The sequence below is a fragment of the Puntigrus tetrazona genome, chromosome 7, assembly GCF_018831695.1.
Source record: "Puntigrus tetrazona isolate hp1 chromosome 7, ASM1883169v1, whole genome shotgun sequence".
Taxonomy (NCBI): domain Eukaryota; kingdom Metazoa; phylum Chordata; class Actinopteri; order Cypriniformes; family Cyprinidae; genus Puntigrus; species Puntigrus tetrazona.
This window is the reverse complement of record NC_056705.1, coordinates 28,535,165-28,550,648: the sequence shown is the minus strand read 5'-3', so window position 1 is coordinate 28,550,648 and position 15,484 is coordinate 28,535,165. Positions and strand designations below refer to the sequence as shown.

Genomic DNA, 15,484 nt, shown 5'->3' with positions numbered 1-15,484 from the left:
AAATGTGAGTTGGATGTGCTCAACGTAGCATATGTATCTGAATCATGTGTTTTAAACTCTTTACCTAGGCGCTCCAGGCCTTGGTGGCCCAGGCCCACCTGGTTTCCCCGGTTCTCCAGGTAAAGTACTGAATGATATTTTCATGCATCTCATTTATACACCAGAGAACTTGTTACAAATTCCTCATCATAACAGCAAATAAACAATAATTGACTGGTTTTATAGGGCCTAAAGGAGACCCTGGCTTTCCGGGTCCTGCCGGTAGTCCTGGATTTCCTGGTCCAAAGGGTGATGTAGGATTTCCTGGGTCGTCTGGCCCAGTTGGTCCGGCAGGACCACCTGGGCCTCCAGGCTTGCCTGTACAGGGACCTAAAGGTTTTCAAGGCCCACCTGGTGCCCCCGGAAGAGCTGGTAAGTTAAGGATCATATTCTTTTGGCCAGCTTTGCCCTTTGGTTTTCAACATTTGCCTTTATCGTGGTTTAATTTTAACAAAACCTAGAGTAGTATGTCTAAAAAACTCTTAAAACAATTTTGTTATGCAAAATAAGTATACAAAGAATTGTTTAATCAGAACTTCTAAATTGGCCAACGAAAACCCAGTATTGTAATCCTATCTAATACCACTAGGTTTTACCACATACTTCTAATAATTAATACTGTGCTTTACCCCATTGTTTTTTCTCATATATGCGTACACCCAACAGAAACAAAACAAATTGTCTGGCTAGTTACACAACCTACAGACAGTTTAGTTTAAAAAAGGACTGAATGTATCTAATGTCAGCCTCAATACTATCAAACGTTTTATGAATTTAACAAAAAAAGTACCCCTGATTGGGAAACAGTACATGTAATATTGATGAACCAGAGGGCATGCTGGCTTTTTTGTTGTTGTTTTGACTGATTTGCATGAAATATTGCACAAGCGATCATGATTATGCCATGTCCATGTCCAATGAGCACAAATACACTCAGATGACAGAGTACAAGACACACTGTTTCCATTACCTTCACTGCAAGTGATCTTCTGTTCTCATCACTCCCTTCCTTTATTGTGTACTGGTTTGTCATGTGTTAGAGAGAAGTGAAAGATGTGCATGCATGAAGAGGTTTTGTGCAGTCATTGTTTCACAGCTGCCCAGTCAGGGCTTTATGAGTATTACACACAGCTTTCACTATCTGAAGTTAGCTGTTCACCCGTCCCTTCATCTATCATCATTCACCCCTTGTGTGTCTTCACTTCCACCCAGCCCTTCTTTCAGCAGTAAAAGCCGCAGTGTTCTCCACAGGATGCTGTCTATGTCTGTCTGTCACCAAATGAAATGAGGGTGCATCTGGCTTCTTTGCATGGGAAATGTGCTGATTTGTAAGAAATGTGAAGCCATTGCAGGACTATCTAAAATGGGCCCCACTTTGAAAAAAAAAGAGCTAAAATATTTACGTTGAAACATTTCTGCTGCACTTCATATAAAATAGCTATAAAGCTTTTGAATTTGATGAAGAAGGAGGCCATTTTGGCTAGTGTCTGTTGGGCTTATTTTATCCTGGCACATTCTGGGTATCATATGCATTTTCTGTCTTACTTCACTTTTCGTCTGAATGACTCTGCTCCTCCTGATGACACTGGATATTTGCAGGCCCGGCAGGTCAGCTTCTTCATGTTACCAAACGGATTTTATGCTTTTTATTATTTACAACTATATTAGAATGAATTTTTATTTAATCTACTTATAGTGATCTACATAATGTATTATGTTTGCACCTGTAGTTCTACTTTAGTTGTACAAGTATATACAAAATAATAAAAGATAGTATTACCACATTGTATTACCAAGTGTGTAGTGTAAGTGTAGGTGACCATAACCTATTTTGAGTAGATTTTCTATTTTCATTAGATTATCAAATTTTGCACATGCACAAGAATAGAACTATATTGGAATTTGCCTATAGTTTGATCATGATTATGTCTATTGTAAATGTCTCAACTCAACTGCAAAAACCCAGAATAGCAGAAAAGACTGTGCATGTTTTGACTATATGGAATATCATTATTATACAATGAAACATAAACATATACATAAAGCTTTATTTAGTTATGTGTTGAACATGTTAACATTTTTTGTTAAAGGGATAGTTCACCCAAAAATGAAACTTCTGTCATTAATTACTCTCCCTCATGTCGTTCCAAACTCATAGGGCCTCAGTTCAGTTTCAGTACGCAAATTAAGATTTTTTTTTCATAAAATCTGAGAGCCATCTGACCCTCCATAGACATAAATGGAATCGCAGCATTCCCAGGTGCAGAAACATAGCAAGGACATCTGTAAAATAGTCCATTTGACATCAGTGGACAACCATAATTGAATAGTTCAGATGCAACAGCCTCTAAGTACATCTGATGTTTTTCTTTAAAATGAGCATTTCTTTCAGGGTATTTTGTATAGGTTTTCTATGTAAGTTCTGGTACTTCTGAATGGGATTTAGGGCATTTGAAGTCAAATTACTTGATGAACATATAGATGGAGAGCAATCACTCAGTATCATTATCTCACTTTTGGCCAAGATGGCTTTTAGAGGCTTTTGCATTGGAACCCTTTGATTATATGAGGCTACGAGAATACTTATTCCTCAAGTTCTTCCACCTTTTTTTTTTTTTTTTTTTTTTTTTTGACAGAATATACATTTTTTTGTGAACTACCCTTTTAAGTTTACAGTATCTCACAAACGTGAGTACACCCCTCACATATCAGCAACCATTTTAGTGTATCTTCTCAAGGGACAAAACTATAGAAATTGAACTTTTATAACTTTTATATTTTTTAGATGAGTCTTGTATAGCAGAAAAGATTTACTGAAAATAACTGAAAAAATCTGGCACCCTAAGTGACAGCAGCTATGCTTCGTTCAACCATGCAAAGCCACATCCTATTTATCAAGTTTCATCATTTGTTTGTCTGCTTGACAGGACCTTACAAATTTGTGTATCTTGTATTGGAGCAGTTAAAATTTTGAGCTTTGAGTAAAGTTCTCTCATAATGGCCACTGGATGTTCAACATGGCAGCTCATGGCAAAAAAGAATTTGAACTGTTGCTCTCCTCAAAGATGGCCTAGGCTAGTTGGCCTAGTAGGCTAAGAAGTTTAGTAATATGATACCCTCCCTTCAGAAAGCGGACCAAATAGCAGGTTTTTTTGGCAGGGCTAAATAACAATAACAATGATACCCCTGCAAAATATTGACATTTTTACACAGTTTTGACATTATTTTTGTTGTCAGTTATTTGTACAATAATGGCTATTTTAGAGTTATTTTTAGGGGACAGTAGATTTGTACAAGCTGCACATTGACTACTCTAATGTATATCCCAGTTTAATTTTTTGCAGTATTGTCCCTTGAGGAGATATACTAAAATGGTTGCTGAAATGTAGCTTAACCAGAATAAAGATGAGCATGTACACTGCCATTCAAAAGTTTGGGTCTATAAGTTTAAGACTCTTTTCCTCACCAAAGCCGTATATATTTGATCACAAACACAGCAGTAAAGTAATATTTTGAATTATTAAAATGAAAAAATTCAATTTCTCTGAGTTCTCAGCAGACATTTCTCCACTATTCAGTGGCACATGATGCTTCAGAAGTCATGTTCCTTTGACTGCAAACTTGCTAAATAAAACTGTTAATTTCCATAAAAAAAACTTTTGAGTGGTTATGTAAATGCAATATCAAATATGCTAATCTGTTTTTTCAGTAATGCTTCTGTAAAATCATTGGAGGCAAAAAAAAGAAAAATCTTTTGCAGTTTTAAACATTTTGAAATTTGAAAAAGCTTATCTGTTCTTCAACACATCACATGACTTATGTTGCTTTACCTTGTTCTTTGCTTCTCTTCTTGTTGGACTTTTGGAAACCCGTTGACCTTTGACCCCCCACTATAGGTCCTGCAGGTTAGACAACTTGGTTTGATACTCACCTGTGTCATGCTGTGCACTTCCATTTGTTATTAGAAGATTTACCTCTACGTAGGAAGTTGACTGGGACTAAGAGTGTTTAGCTGATTTGTCTTTGTGCCTTCTCCAAGAATATCCCAGAACCATTCAGCACACCGCATACAACAATATGCATCAATGCTTTCTTAAATAATATTAACGGTGATTTTATGTAAGATGAATCCTGTTTGTTAATCAGGTACCGGTTAAACAGGCAGAAACTGATTTCTTTTTTGTGACTGTGAAGGTCCTCCTGGCCCTGAGGGTGCCCGTGGACCTCCAGGTAGTGGAGGAGTTAAAGGTGAGAAGGGCACGCCTGGACTCCCTGGGATATCTGGTGCACCAGGACTGAAAGGAGATTATGGTTCCCCTGGTTTTCCGGTAAGCATTATAGATGTGGTTTAGTTATTGGTAGCAAAGCATTTCGTACAATTTGCACAAACGTTGTAGCCTTCTTTGCTGAAAAGTGGGCAGTAATTTGTTTAGTTAATGTCAGATATCATTGTTTATGTTAATAAGTCAGATATTTCCTCATAATGGCCGCTAAATGCTACGACTTCCTGCATGGTTGTTGTATGATGTCTTTGGTATTTCTGTAGCTTCTCCTGTTAAAAATTGTTTTAAATAATATAAACAGTTGTCCATTTATTATAAATTTCCATTTATAATATTAATTTAGTCAGATAAAGATGTTTGTTATTTGTTTTTCAAAAGGGTAATCCAGGAAGTCCAGGACCTAGCGGCCTAAAAGGAGATACTGGAGCCGAAGGTGTTCCTGGATTCCCAGGTCCGTTTTCCTTCTATAACCATTAAGGATTTGTTTACCAAAATAATAAATGTCTGTAATTATTTACATACATACATGTACATATCCGCAACAACATCAAAGTGAATCTGTAATAAAAAATATTTAAATGTTTAATAAAAATGTTTGTTGTCAAGCTGTATTTATAAATGAGTCTAAACCGTGTAACCTGTGCATGTTATAGGCCCTAAAGGACAATCCGGCCCTCCTGGATCTAGTGGCATCCCGGGAGAACGTGGTGACCCTGGAGCACCAGGTGTGTCATTTTAAAACTTTTCAACTAACAAAAAATGCTATGAAAATACATTGTCTAATACTCCTGTCTCCTCTGTTGACCGCAGGTCCTCCTGGTGAGCCAGGCATTGCTCCAAACCCAATTTTTTTGAAGGGGGAGCGTGGTCCACCTGGCCCACCTGGTACCCCAGGCGGCAGAGGCCCAATAGGTCCTTTAGGATTGCAGGGTCTTCCAGGTCAGTGGTTATATTTATACTGTACACATTAAAATTAAAGTTAAAAATATCATAGCTGATACCTGATCTTGGTTGCGCTTCTCAAAAGCATTGTAAGCTAAGCTGATCGTGAAGACCATTGGCGCCATTGGTACTATAATGCTTTCTAGTCTTCACGTCTGATTTAATTTCTACCTTTAGGTTCACCTGGTGACCCCGGAGACCCGGGTCCAATGGGACCTCCAGGATTTACCGGCTCACCAGGAAGGAAGGGAGATACAGGACCAGCTGGACAGCCAGGTAATGTTAAGGTCCAAGATGTGATCCAAATCCAAATTCAGATTGTGTCATATTTCGGGACTTGTTGCATGTCCACTATCTTGTCCAATAAAGATTCAAGTTTTAAAAAAATGTAAAAGGCTAATTCACACAAAAATGAAAATTTTGTCATCATTTACTAACCTTCACGTCCTATCAAGCCCGTAATACTATACAGATTTAATTTAGGCTTTTATTCACATATAAACACATACATAGAATGCGGTACAAGCAATGAACCCTGAAGTTTATGTGTACATAAACGTGTGTCACACACTAGAACAAACCTCACGGTTCTCGTGCATTACACACATGCTCAAGCGTCCATGTTTGCCATGTCTGATGTGCTCTGTGTATGATTATCATTTTTAGATGTCCCCTTTTAATGAGGTCCCCTTATAATGTTAACAAGTATAATGTTATCATTCCTATCTGTTGGGATCAGAAGGAAAGCAGTGCAAAGACAGCAATTTAGCACTGCACAGTGTCTTGAGTATCCACAGCCATCATTATCATTGTCTTTCTGCATAGACCTGCCTTTGCCTCTCATAGTTTACGCTACATGCATATAGCGGAGCTAATCAGGTAGCGATGTAGAAGCAGGTGTTGATCCTCTGCACAATACCTGTCATCGTTGCTGTGTCAAGGCATGCACATGACAGAATTTTCATTTTTGAGTAAACTACTCCTTTAAGGATCATCCTTAAAATTGGTGGCTCTGGGTTTTTTTTTTTTCAGATTTTTGGAAACAGCAGGAACAGGAAGTTTATTAACAGTGTCTGAATCTTTTCCAGTTGTATTTATCATCAACACAATAACCATGACATAATTATCTACAGGTCAGCGTGGTTACCCCGGCCCTCCTGGTCCGGAAGGGATCCAGGGCCCCCCAGGTATCGCAGGATCATCGTCTGCTGCACACGGTTTTCTGATCACACGTCACAGTCAGACCACAGATGTGCCGTCATGTCCTGGAGATACAAGACCCATCTATGACGGCTACTCTTTACTCTATGTGCAAGGCAACGAGAGGGCGCACGGACAGGACCTGGGTGAGTGTGCCCAAGATACAAAGAGCACACGCACGTAGCATTTTGTACAGCATGACTAATGTTACTTTTCTTCACTATAATTAACATCAGGTACGGCTGGTAGTTGTCTACGTCGTTTCAGCACAATGCCTTTCATGTTCTGCAACATCAACAATGTCTGCAACTTCGCTTCCCGCAATGACTACTCTTATTGGCTGTCCACACCGCAGCCCATGCCCATGAGCATGGCGCCTATCACCGGAGAGAACATCAAACCTTTCATCAGTCGGTAAGAGATGGTCACTGTGACACTGATGATGAGTAGGAATCACCTGAATCCACTGAATTACCTCAATCGTTGATCATTGTGTGTGTGTGTGTGTGTGTGTGTGTGTGTGTGTGTGTGTGTGCAGGTGCTCTGTGTGTGAAGCTCCAGCCATGGTGATTGCTATACATAGCCAGACCATTCAGGTGCCATCCTGCCCGAACAGCTGGTCCGTTCTCTGGATCGGTTTCTCCTTCATGATGGTATGCATCATATTCACATACGGGGCAAATTCATTTTAAAAAGAATTTAAGATTATTAATATTCGTCAACTTTTATCTGCCAAATCTAGTCTAACGTTTATATAAAAAGCTGTTTTATCATGTGACGAGAACCATTGACCCCATTTGGACCTTCTCAAACTTTTTGACTCCAAGGCCCCCATTCATCATCCACAATATTCGTAGGCATCACTGTAAACGATGTAAACTAGAATAACTCAAATAATTATGTTTTGGCATACTGAATGTTCTTGGTTTATTTATATGATTTTTCCAATCGTTTTTTAACCGTAATTTACTGGATCAGGATTAAATACAAGAATAAAAAAGAAATTGGGTATATTATTGTACCAAACAAAAATGCTTATAGCGTATTAAAATTGTATTTATTTACTTTTCTTGGTCGGGAATTCAAACTTTTAGAATGAGGAACAAAAAAGCAGTTAAATAACAGTTCAGAAAAAAAAAACTGTTATTGAGTGGGTGAATAAATATAAAAAATATCTTAATTTTGAGTTTTAGTTTATTTTATACTTTATTTGATGACGTTTTTGGTCGTCTAGTGAGTGCTGGCTTCCTGATTTAGAAACAGTGCATTAAGACTACAATTTTCACACATTGTGATCTCTTTATGAAACTGCTGAATTCGCTCGGTTCAGATGGAGTAACTTTGACAAAACCTTGAGATGCATAACAACAAAAACCTTTTTTTAAAACAATAAAATTAAAAAATAGTGTACAATTAAGCAAGAAAGGCGTAGTAATGTTTATACAGCTTTACATCGCTTTGCATTTTGAAACTCTTCAAGTTGTTTGAGTAAAAGTGAATACAAAGATTACAAACTGGCGTAAGATCTCATACATCCTTGCTGGGCTTTGCCTGACGTCCGTGTGCGTATATGTCTCTGTGTAACAGCACACCAGTGCAGGCGCTGAGGGCTCAGGTCAGGCCCTTGCCTCTCCCGGCTCCTGTCTGGAGGAGTTCCGCTCATCTCCGTTCATCGAGTGCCACGGTCGAGGAACCTGCAATTATTACAGCAACTCGTACAGCTTCTGGCTGGCCACCGTGGACGTGAATGATATGTTCAGGTAATATTTCATTATGAATTACAACGGTTCTTCTTGGCGATGTGTTTCTCGAATCCTTTTGGGTTTTTTTTCTCGCCGCCCCAAACAGAAAGCCGCAGTCAGAGACACTGAAAGCCGGAAACCTTCAGACCCGTGTGAGCCGCTGTATTGTGTGTATGAAGAGGACCGAAAGGTAGTGACATTTTTGCAGTCTGTTGTTGTTGAGGATCAGCCATCACTTACGACGACTGCGGCCAACATGCTGATTACCAGTGAGGTTTCACTGGTGCAGTGTCTTCACATTTAACTCTATGGTGCTACTGTGCGACACAGCAAAAGAAACTGAAACAAAATAAATGAATTTATTAGTCTTTTTTTATTTTAAAGAAGTACCTCAAAAGAAAATGCAGATCCAGCAAGGTGCCATGGCAGTTGTGACACAATGTGCATTAGATTTTTAATTTTTTTTCTCTCTAGAGATTCTTTTCATGTAATATTTTCCTACGAGAATTTTGATGTTGGTACGCAAATGGTACATTTTTTTGGGGGGAGAAGCGCTCTCTCTTGCTTTTTTCTTTCGAGTGGAACTGTCTCCATGTTACCAAATCGGCACTTTGAACATCAAAGAGACGAAATGCACTGAAGCGTTACATTAATGGGACTGCTATCATTTTTCCCCAATCACTTTTTCTTCTTTATTGGTGGTACTAACACTGCTGTATCAGGACTTTTTAACAACGTGTCATTTATCTCTTTTTGTAAGTAATTAAATGTGTATATTGTGTAAAACACCTTTTTAGCGTAACAACAAAACAGATTTCTGGGTCCTTTGTCAGTATGCTCACCACCTTTATTCACATAGTAGTTCCACGTTCATTTACACTGACATTTGTACAAAGAGCTTTCTTTAAATGAAACAGTATTTTATAAATATATATATTAAAAAGAAAGTATATATCCAGAAACTTGATTTGGCTGTAGGAGGGTTTTTTTTTTTCGTTCAGTAGTTGTCGGTGCGTTCTTCATATAGCACACATGCGGAAATTGAATGGTTTTTACGGGCCTCTTCTCCATTCAGATTTCATTTAACCAGCAATGACCTTTCTGTGAAAACCCTTAAAATACTAGTGTTACCAATTTGTTAACTTTTCGTTGGTTCTTATGTGTTATATTACGCCACAGTGTGGCCTGTCACTGTTTCAGATTAGATGAACCACTGCCTGCCAGGAAATGTGAACATAAACTACGCCGCGGCGTATGATTATTACGGTTACATAATACATATATCGTTTTGTGTATGCGTCGTTGTACACAGTAAATACCTACAATTTGCTTAGAGCGGTGGTTTATCCAATCTAACACGGTGAAGATAGTTTTCACATGTCATCGAGGGGTGCAAAAATGTGTATTTCGAAATCATTTTCCCATTTTATGTCTAGTATCCAGAAGTTGTTATAAACTTAAATGACTGAAATAAAAGAAACAAACTTTGTCTGTGTACGGTGAGCTGATCGTTTTTGTTCTGGCTGGTTTCACGACGATACGAGTACGGTACAGTGTTGTATTTTTTCTTGACCGCAAGTTTCTCATCAAGTCGTGGAAAGCAAAAATACAGCTTTGTGGTGGTGGACCACTAGAGGGAGAACTGAGTCAGAAGGACTGTAAGGCCTCACCGAACCGCTGTCTTTATCCAGGCAGACAGATATACGCCAGGATATAGATATTTAACAGATTTGCAGCCGCTGTTTTGTTGTGTATTAATACGTGGAGATTCAATCGCGACGCGATAAAGTGGATGTAAAATTCATTCAAATAAATCTGGTTTGTGTTGTATTTCTTCCTGTTAGTGTATCGCTCTGCTTCCCTCTATCCTGCTCCTTCTCATTCTAACAATGTGCTCGTTATCCAGGACAGATTGGTTAATGACTAAGCTTTGAGCTTAGGAGAGGTTATTAGGACCTAAATAGTCCATATAAGATCCAGTTGACAAACTGAGTGTTGATATTTGGCAAGAGCTAAGCCCTCAATAGGATCAGTGAGCAGATGACAGTGACCCCATTGCCACTGGGATAATGGTATTTGTTCCAGCCAACAACAAGACCAAGGGGCAATGACCAAGCTCTTTACAAAAATTACTTAAGTGGTCTTATTCCTAGACGGAACCAAAACAAGGGTCAACATTGGTTCTGAATGAATCAAGCTTGGCCCGAAAGTCCACTGTTCACCACTGGGGCATCTGAAGCATTCAGGTTCTTTATTATGAAATACATTCTTTTATTATTTTCTTTTGTTTTGAACACTGACAGACGATAACAGACGGCAACTTGTTTAGACATACGCTAATAGTTAAATGTCATAAATATGTATCTAAAATATACAGCAGGCATATACTACCTGCATATTCATACCTTAAGTTAAGCCATTCGAGTTGAATATAACCGTAACGGTCTGACTTTGGATTAACTTTGACTTTGGATTAAGTTTGTGTCTATGGAATGGTTCAAGGAATGAGACACGTCAAATCTGCATTTCCTGGTAGTTTGCCCCTTAGGGGCATATCGGATGACCCGCGTGATTTAGGGAATAACCTTTTGCTTAATGAGCTTTAAAAAGGAACCGCTGCTTGTGTCTGTTTTGAAACATGAGCGCCTAGTGGCAAATACTACATCCCCTGAGAGCTGGAATTCGGCGTGAATGTTCACATGTTGCCCCTGAGCTCATGATCCACATGCAGCCTAAACCCTAACAGAGCCTTCACTTGTGCTTACTGTACAGCTACTGAAACCTCAGCTCCTCCCTTACGAAACAAAAATGTGTGCGAATGTATTGAAAGGTATAATGCGATACATGGAATAATATATTCTGGTATATAGGATTCTTATATTTTTCAATATCCTGTAATATATGCATGCACTGAGCATAGCCGTATATTGAAACACATATAAACACAAACACATATAAAACACATATTTAACAATAAGACAGAAACTATACAGTATTACATAGCTTAACTGAAACACTCATTCCTTTTTGATAACACATGGGTTTACATACAAGTTTAAATATATTCTTACTTACATTTGGTAGCTAGATATTACCGATATTATATTTATTATATATTAATACATACACACATGTGTACTCATACATTATGGGATATGTATTACAAAATATTTATTCATTATGTATGTTACATATATATAACCATATGTGACAAATATATTACAAAAAATATTTGTCAGATTTGATTACATATATGATATAGTTGTTAATGTTAATATATAATAGGGGTGGGCGATATAGTCTCAAAATGATATCGCAATATTTCTAGAAAATGTGCAATATTGATATTTATGATGATATAGATATGTCAGTTGTATCATTCTAAAAGTAAGTAGGTCTGTTACTTAATAAAAGGTCTAAATATATTAAATAACTTGGATGCCTGCTTCCTATATTCAATGATAAATGAAGCAAATGGACACTACATAAAATAAATTATTATTTGTAAAAATTATATGCTAATACAAAACAATTTAAAAATACATATTTAATACTGAACATTGCAAACAATCTAGCAGACATTATACCAACAAAACACAATTTGACTTAAAATGTAAAAGTTAGTAAAATAATATTTTGAAAACTTTTAAAACATTAGAAAGTATTACAGATCCTAATTTGATACTCTGTGAGAACAATAGAAGGCATGCATTAATAGAGCTATTGTAATTATTATCATTATTATTGTCACAATACATTTGCTTATATTTTGATGCATATGTTTTGCATACATGTTCACATATGTGTGACATTATACTGCATATATGTTCAATTATATATGTAGCCAATGTGTATATATTTACAAATATATAATTCCATATATGGAAAATATATGAATAAATACTTATCCTGAATTATGTTCATATTTTGCTAATACATATTCCCATACAAATGTGACTACATAAGCACCATATATGTTGACATATATACCCCAATAATTTAATACCCCAATAAATCCTTAGGTATTATTCAGTATATTGTAATATATTACCACAATGTATTATTCTATATAATTACCAATATACTGAAAAGTCTTTAATATATTGAGCGTTGATATATAGTAAAGTATATTTTCAATCCGTAAGGGCTAATGACGCAGAAACGTCTATCAGAGGAGGATTCCCCGTTCAAATGAAACGAAGCGATATCACACAAGCCCCCGCGCTATTGCTAATACCAGCACTGCTTCAAGGGTGCAGAAGTTCATTTTGAGCAACATGCATTCTTACACGCATACGCGCACATATTTAAGTTATGTAATAGGCTTAAAGAGCACACTCTTGGCTTTAATTTGAGGCTAGTCCAAATCGGTTCTCAGTCAAATGCAGTAACTTGATTGGCCAGCAAAAAGGTAAAAGAAAAAAAAAAAAGCAATTGGCCAAGTCAATCTTCTGATCTCATTCCGGTGAGCCTGCATTTCACTCAATCAAGACAAAGCATCCGGTCTTTGGTGATGTCCATGCAAAAATGTACAAATGGCGGCCATTTTTGCATTAGGAAAAAGGTGGATACGTTAAACCAATTTTAGAGCGTCCCTATTTTTCTATTACCGCTTGAATAAATTGCCATCCAAATTTAGAAACGAGTCACTTCATTGCCAACCCTTCTCCAGTGGCCTTATGAACGCACTATTCAGAGTCATGCAGTAAAACTAGGACTACCGGACACTTTTGCTTTCTGTTTTACGAATGCTGTCAACTCTGGCATATTGCTCAAGTACCATATCATGATATTCAGATGCAGCCGTGGTGGTTTGCTCCTCACTGAATCTGTGCTTTTGAACAAATTGATTGAGCCCATGATTCAATGACTCGCGAAGACAATCGCTTTTGTCTGTCTGGACGCTAAAACGGAAATTTCCATTTATTTGCTTTCATTTAGCCTCCAGCAAAGGATCTCACATGGTTCGACCGTGATATGTGGAGCTGACATTTTACATCAAATGATACCAGCGTGTGCCGCTGACAATGAAGGTGCAAGGTGTCAGACACAGAGTATAGGGGATTGATTCAGTTCGTTAGCAAGCAGTGCCAAAACGCTTACATTTAAACACTGAAAATCCAATTAAGGGCATCATTATAGAGGAACAACAACAGTTCATGACATGGTCACTGTGTGTAGAAGGACATTATCGCTACCTAGATATTATTACACATGTGAGTAGATTTCTGTAGTGGTTTGAGGCCCCTAAGGAGATAACGGTTTCCTGATTTAAGTGTCTTACTACAAACTCACGGGCAGATGAGCTCCAAGTTTCTGGGAAAGAAGTCGACCCTCCTGAAAAGTTCACTTGCAGTGGTCAGTTATCCTCTTTGATTTCCCCAAGCTACTTACTGACACTGCTTACTGGCATGAGCATGCTGGGGGAGGGTGGGGTTAGGGGTGTTTTGGTGTTCACCCAGTGACGCATACGTGTGTGTGTGTGCTTGTCTTTTTTTATCAGATGCAGGCTGAAGTCCATCGAGTCAAAGTAAAGTTCAGAAAACGTAACCGTAGACATTGTCCTTATTTGTCGGTTTTCACGTCTGATCAGTTCCTATAACTGACCAGGTTTTGTTTGTATAATATTAGCCACGTGCTACGGTTTCTCTTCGTTTTGAAAATGTCATTTGGCCTGCTGGAAACATCACAGCATCGAATGTTGCAGTACAGAGAAAATGATGCGGAAGTCTGTTAGATTCGAAAATGGGTTTTTTTTGTATAATCCTCCATTACTTTATCTCAGTGTTGGCGGTCTCCATCAGAGCTTCTCATCTAGGGGTCCAGAAACCACTGGAGGGCCTCAGCCAGCTTCTAAGGAGACCACTGGAGGACTTCCGTATATATGCTAAAAATTGTATTCCTTTATATCCTCACTAACCGGTGCAAAAACTTAAAACCCGAGTATTCTGGGGGAAAAAAGTGAAATATTGTGTTGGACAAAATGGATATTATTCTGTCATCTTGTTATAGTAAATCATTACAAACAATGGTAACATCTCCTTCCGTGTCTGGTAGTATGTCCATGTCATGTTTACACTGAAGCTGTAGTGAGAGAGAAGAGGCACTGGACGTTACTGCCTTCTGAAGCAAACATCAAAGTTCAACGACAGCGCACACGAAAAGGAGGGTATTATTCATTCACAGACATACAATGAAAACAAGTGACACCGAAACGTGTTACAGGAACTTTTTTTTATTGCAATAGCTCTATTGAAAGCAAAAAAAAAAAAAAAAAAGGATAAATACAAACACTAAGCAATGCTCAAATGATTTGCCTGCCATCGCTCACTTTTTCCCACCAGAGGAAAAAGGAAATGTCAATCAATTGCAGAAAAAAAAAAAAAAATCAAAGCATCAGTATGTACACATGGACACAACCGTAAAAAGTTTTTCCTTTTTATATTTCCTCTCAGACTTCATCTGAAGACCTGACCTGCGCACTTGAACTTTGCTGTACTTCAGAAACAAAAACGAACAAAAACACGCGTGTGCCAAAACGTACTGAGGTGTGACAAAAAACTGCCAAGAGGACGCACAAACTTCCTGTCGTTCTGATTCTGAAATGATGCCAAATCAAAGAACTGCCTTTCAAATAACATTCCAAAAGAAAAAAAGAAAAATCATCCGAGCTATTAAAAAGGGGTAAGGAAAACGTATTGATGCTGTACCACTGCACATCTGTACTCTATGCAATCACTTGAATCAAGTTCAAATCAATGAAAATCATGGCAAAAAGCATTGATCATATACATTAGCAAAAAGCTGATATCAAATACACGTACGTGGAGTTCCACAATTTGGCTGATTTAAAGCTTTTATGTATGAGAGAATTTGTTTGTGTAATTCTTAGGTCAGTCTCACAGCTACAAATACTGTTAACATTAGCCAAAAAAATATTCTGTACCCATTTTTTTTTTTTTATATCACATTGAGGCATTCTGGGTCTTAGATACAGTTTAGGACACCGGGTAAAACCTTTTCACAAAACCACAGCTGGGCTGTAATGGCCGATCTGTGCGAGTTAAGACTTGCTTTGGTAATTCCATGAGGAACGGATCCTTTCACCAGACAACAACGTTCACTTCCGTACCACTGACAGCATAACAATGAAGACCGTACCGTACAGTATTTTTGCATTTTTTTTCTCCCTCTCGCAACGTTTCACATTTGATTTTGTCTGTTAAAACAAAGCACAGTAAAAGGGAAATATAAAAATAATAATGAAGGCTGTTGATG

The 15,484-nt window shown here is 37.8% G+C and overlaps 2 protein-coding genes across 3 annotated transcripts in view; one reads left to right on the top strand and one right to left on the bottom strand.

The window, feature by feature from the left end:
• Window positions 1–9,709, top strand: part of col4a5 (collagen, type IV, alpha 5 (Alport syndrome)) — a 36,170-nt gene extending 26,461 nt beyond the window's left edge. The window contains exons 38-51 of one of the 2 annotated variants that reach the window (XM_043244417.1): window positions 69–119; window positions 226–411; window positions 1,639–1,647; window positions 3,936–3,944; window positions 4,234–4,367; window positions 4,701–4,773; window positions 4,976–5,047; window positions 5,133–5,261; window positions 5,442–5,540; window positions 6,398–6,610; window positions 6,701–6,878; window positions 7,003–7,117; window positions 8,052–8,224; window positions 8,313–9,709. In XM_043244417.1, coding sequence (XP_043100352.1) covers window positions 69–119; window positions 226–411; window positions 1,639–1,647; window positions 3,936–3,944; window positions 4,234–4,367; window positions 4,701–4,773; window positions 4,976–5,047; window positions 5,133–5,261; window positions 5,442–5,540; window positions 6,398–6,610; window positions 6,701–6,878; window positions 7,003–7,117; window positions 8,052–8,224; window positions 8,313–8,400 — 1,529 coding nt within the window. In that variant the 3' untranslated portion in view covers window positions 8,401–9,709. The remainder of the gene's footprint in view (window positions 1–68; window positions 120–225; window positions 412–1,638; window positions 1,648–3,935; window positions 3,945–4,233; window positions 4,368–4,700; window positions 4,774–4,975; window positions 5,048–5,132; window positions 5,262–5,441; window positions 5,541–6,397; window positions 6,611–6,700; window positions 6,879–7,002; window positions 7,118–8,051; window positions 8,225–8,312) is intronic. The other variant, XM_043244418.1, reaches the window with a different exon arrangement.
• Window positions 9,710–14,425: 4,716 nt separating this feature from the next.
• The window catches only part of LOC122349609 (insulin receptor substrate 2-B), a 19,455-nt gene continuing 18,396 nt past the window's right edge, over window positions 14,426–15,484 (bottom strand). Inside the window, exon 2 of the mRNA XM_043245720.1 lies at window positions 14,426–15,484. This exon is cut by the window's right edge and continues 1,268 nt beyond it. The gene's annotated coding sequence lies outside the window, so the exon portion shown is untranslated.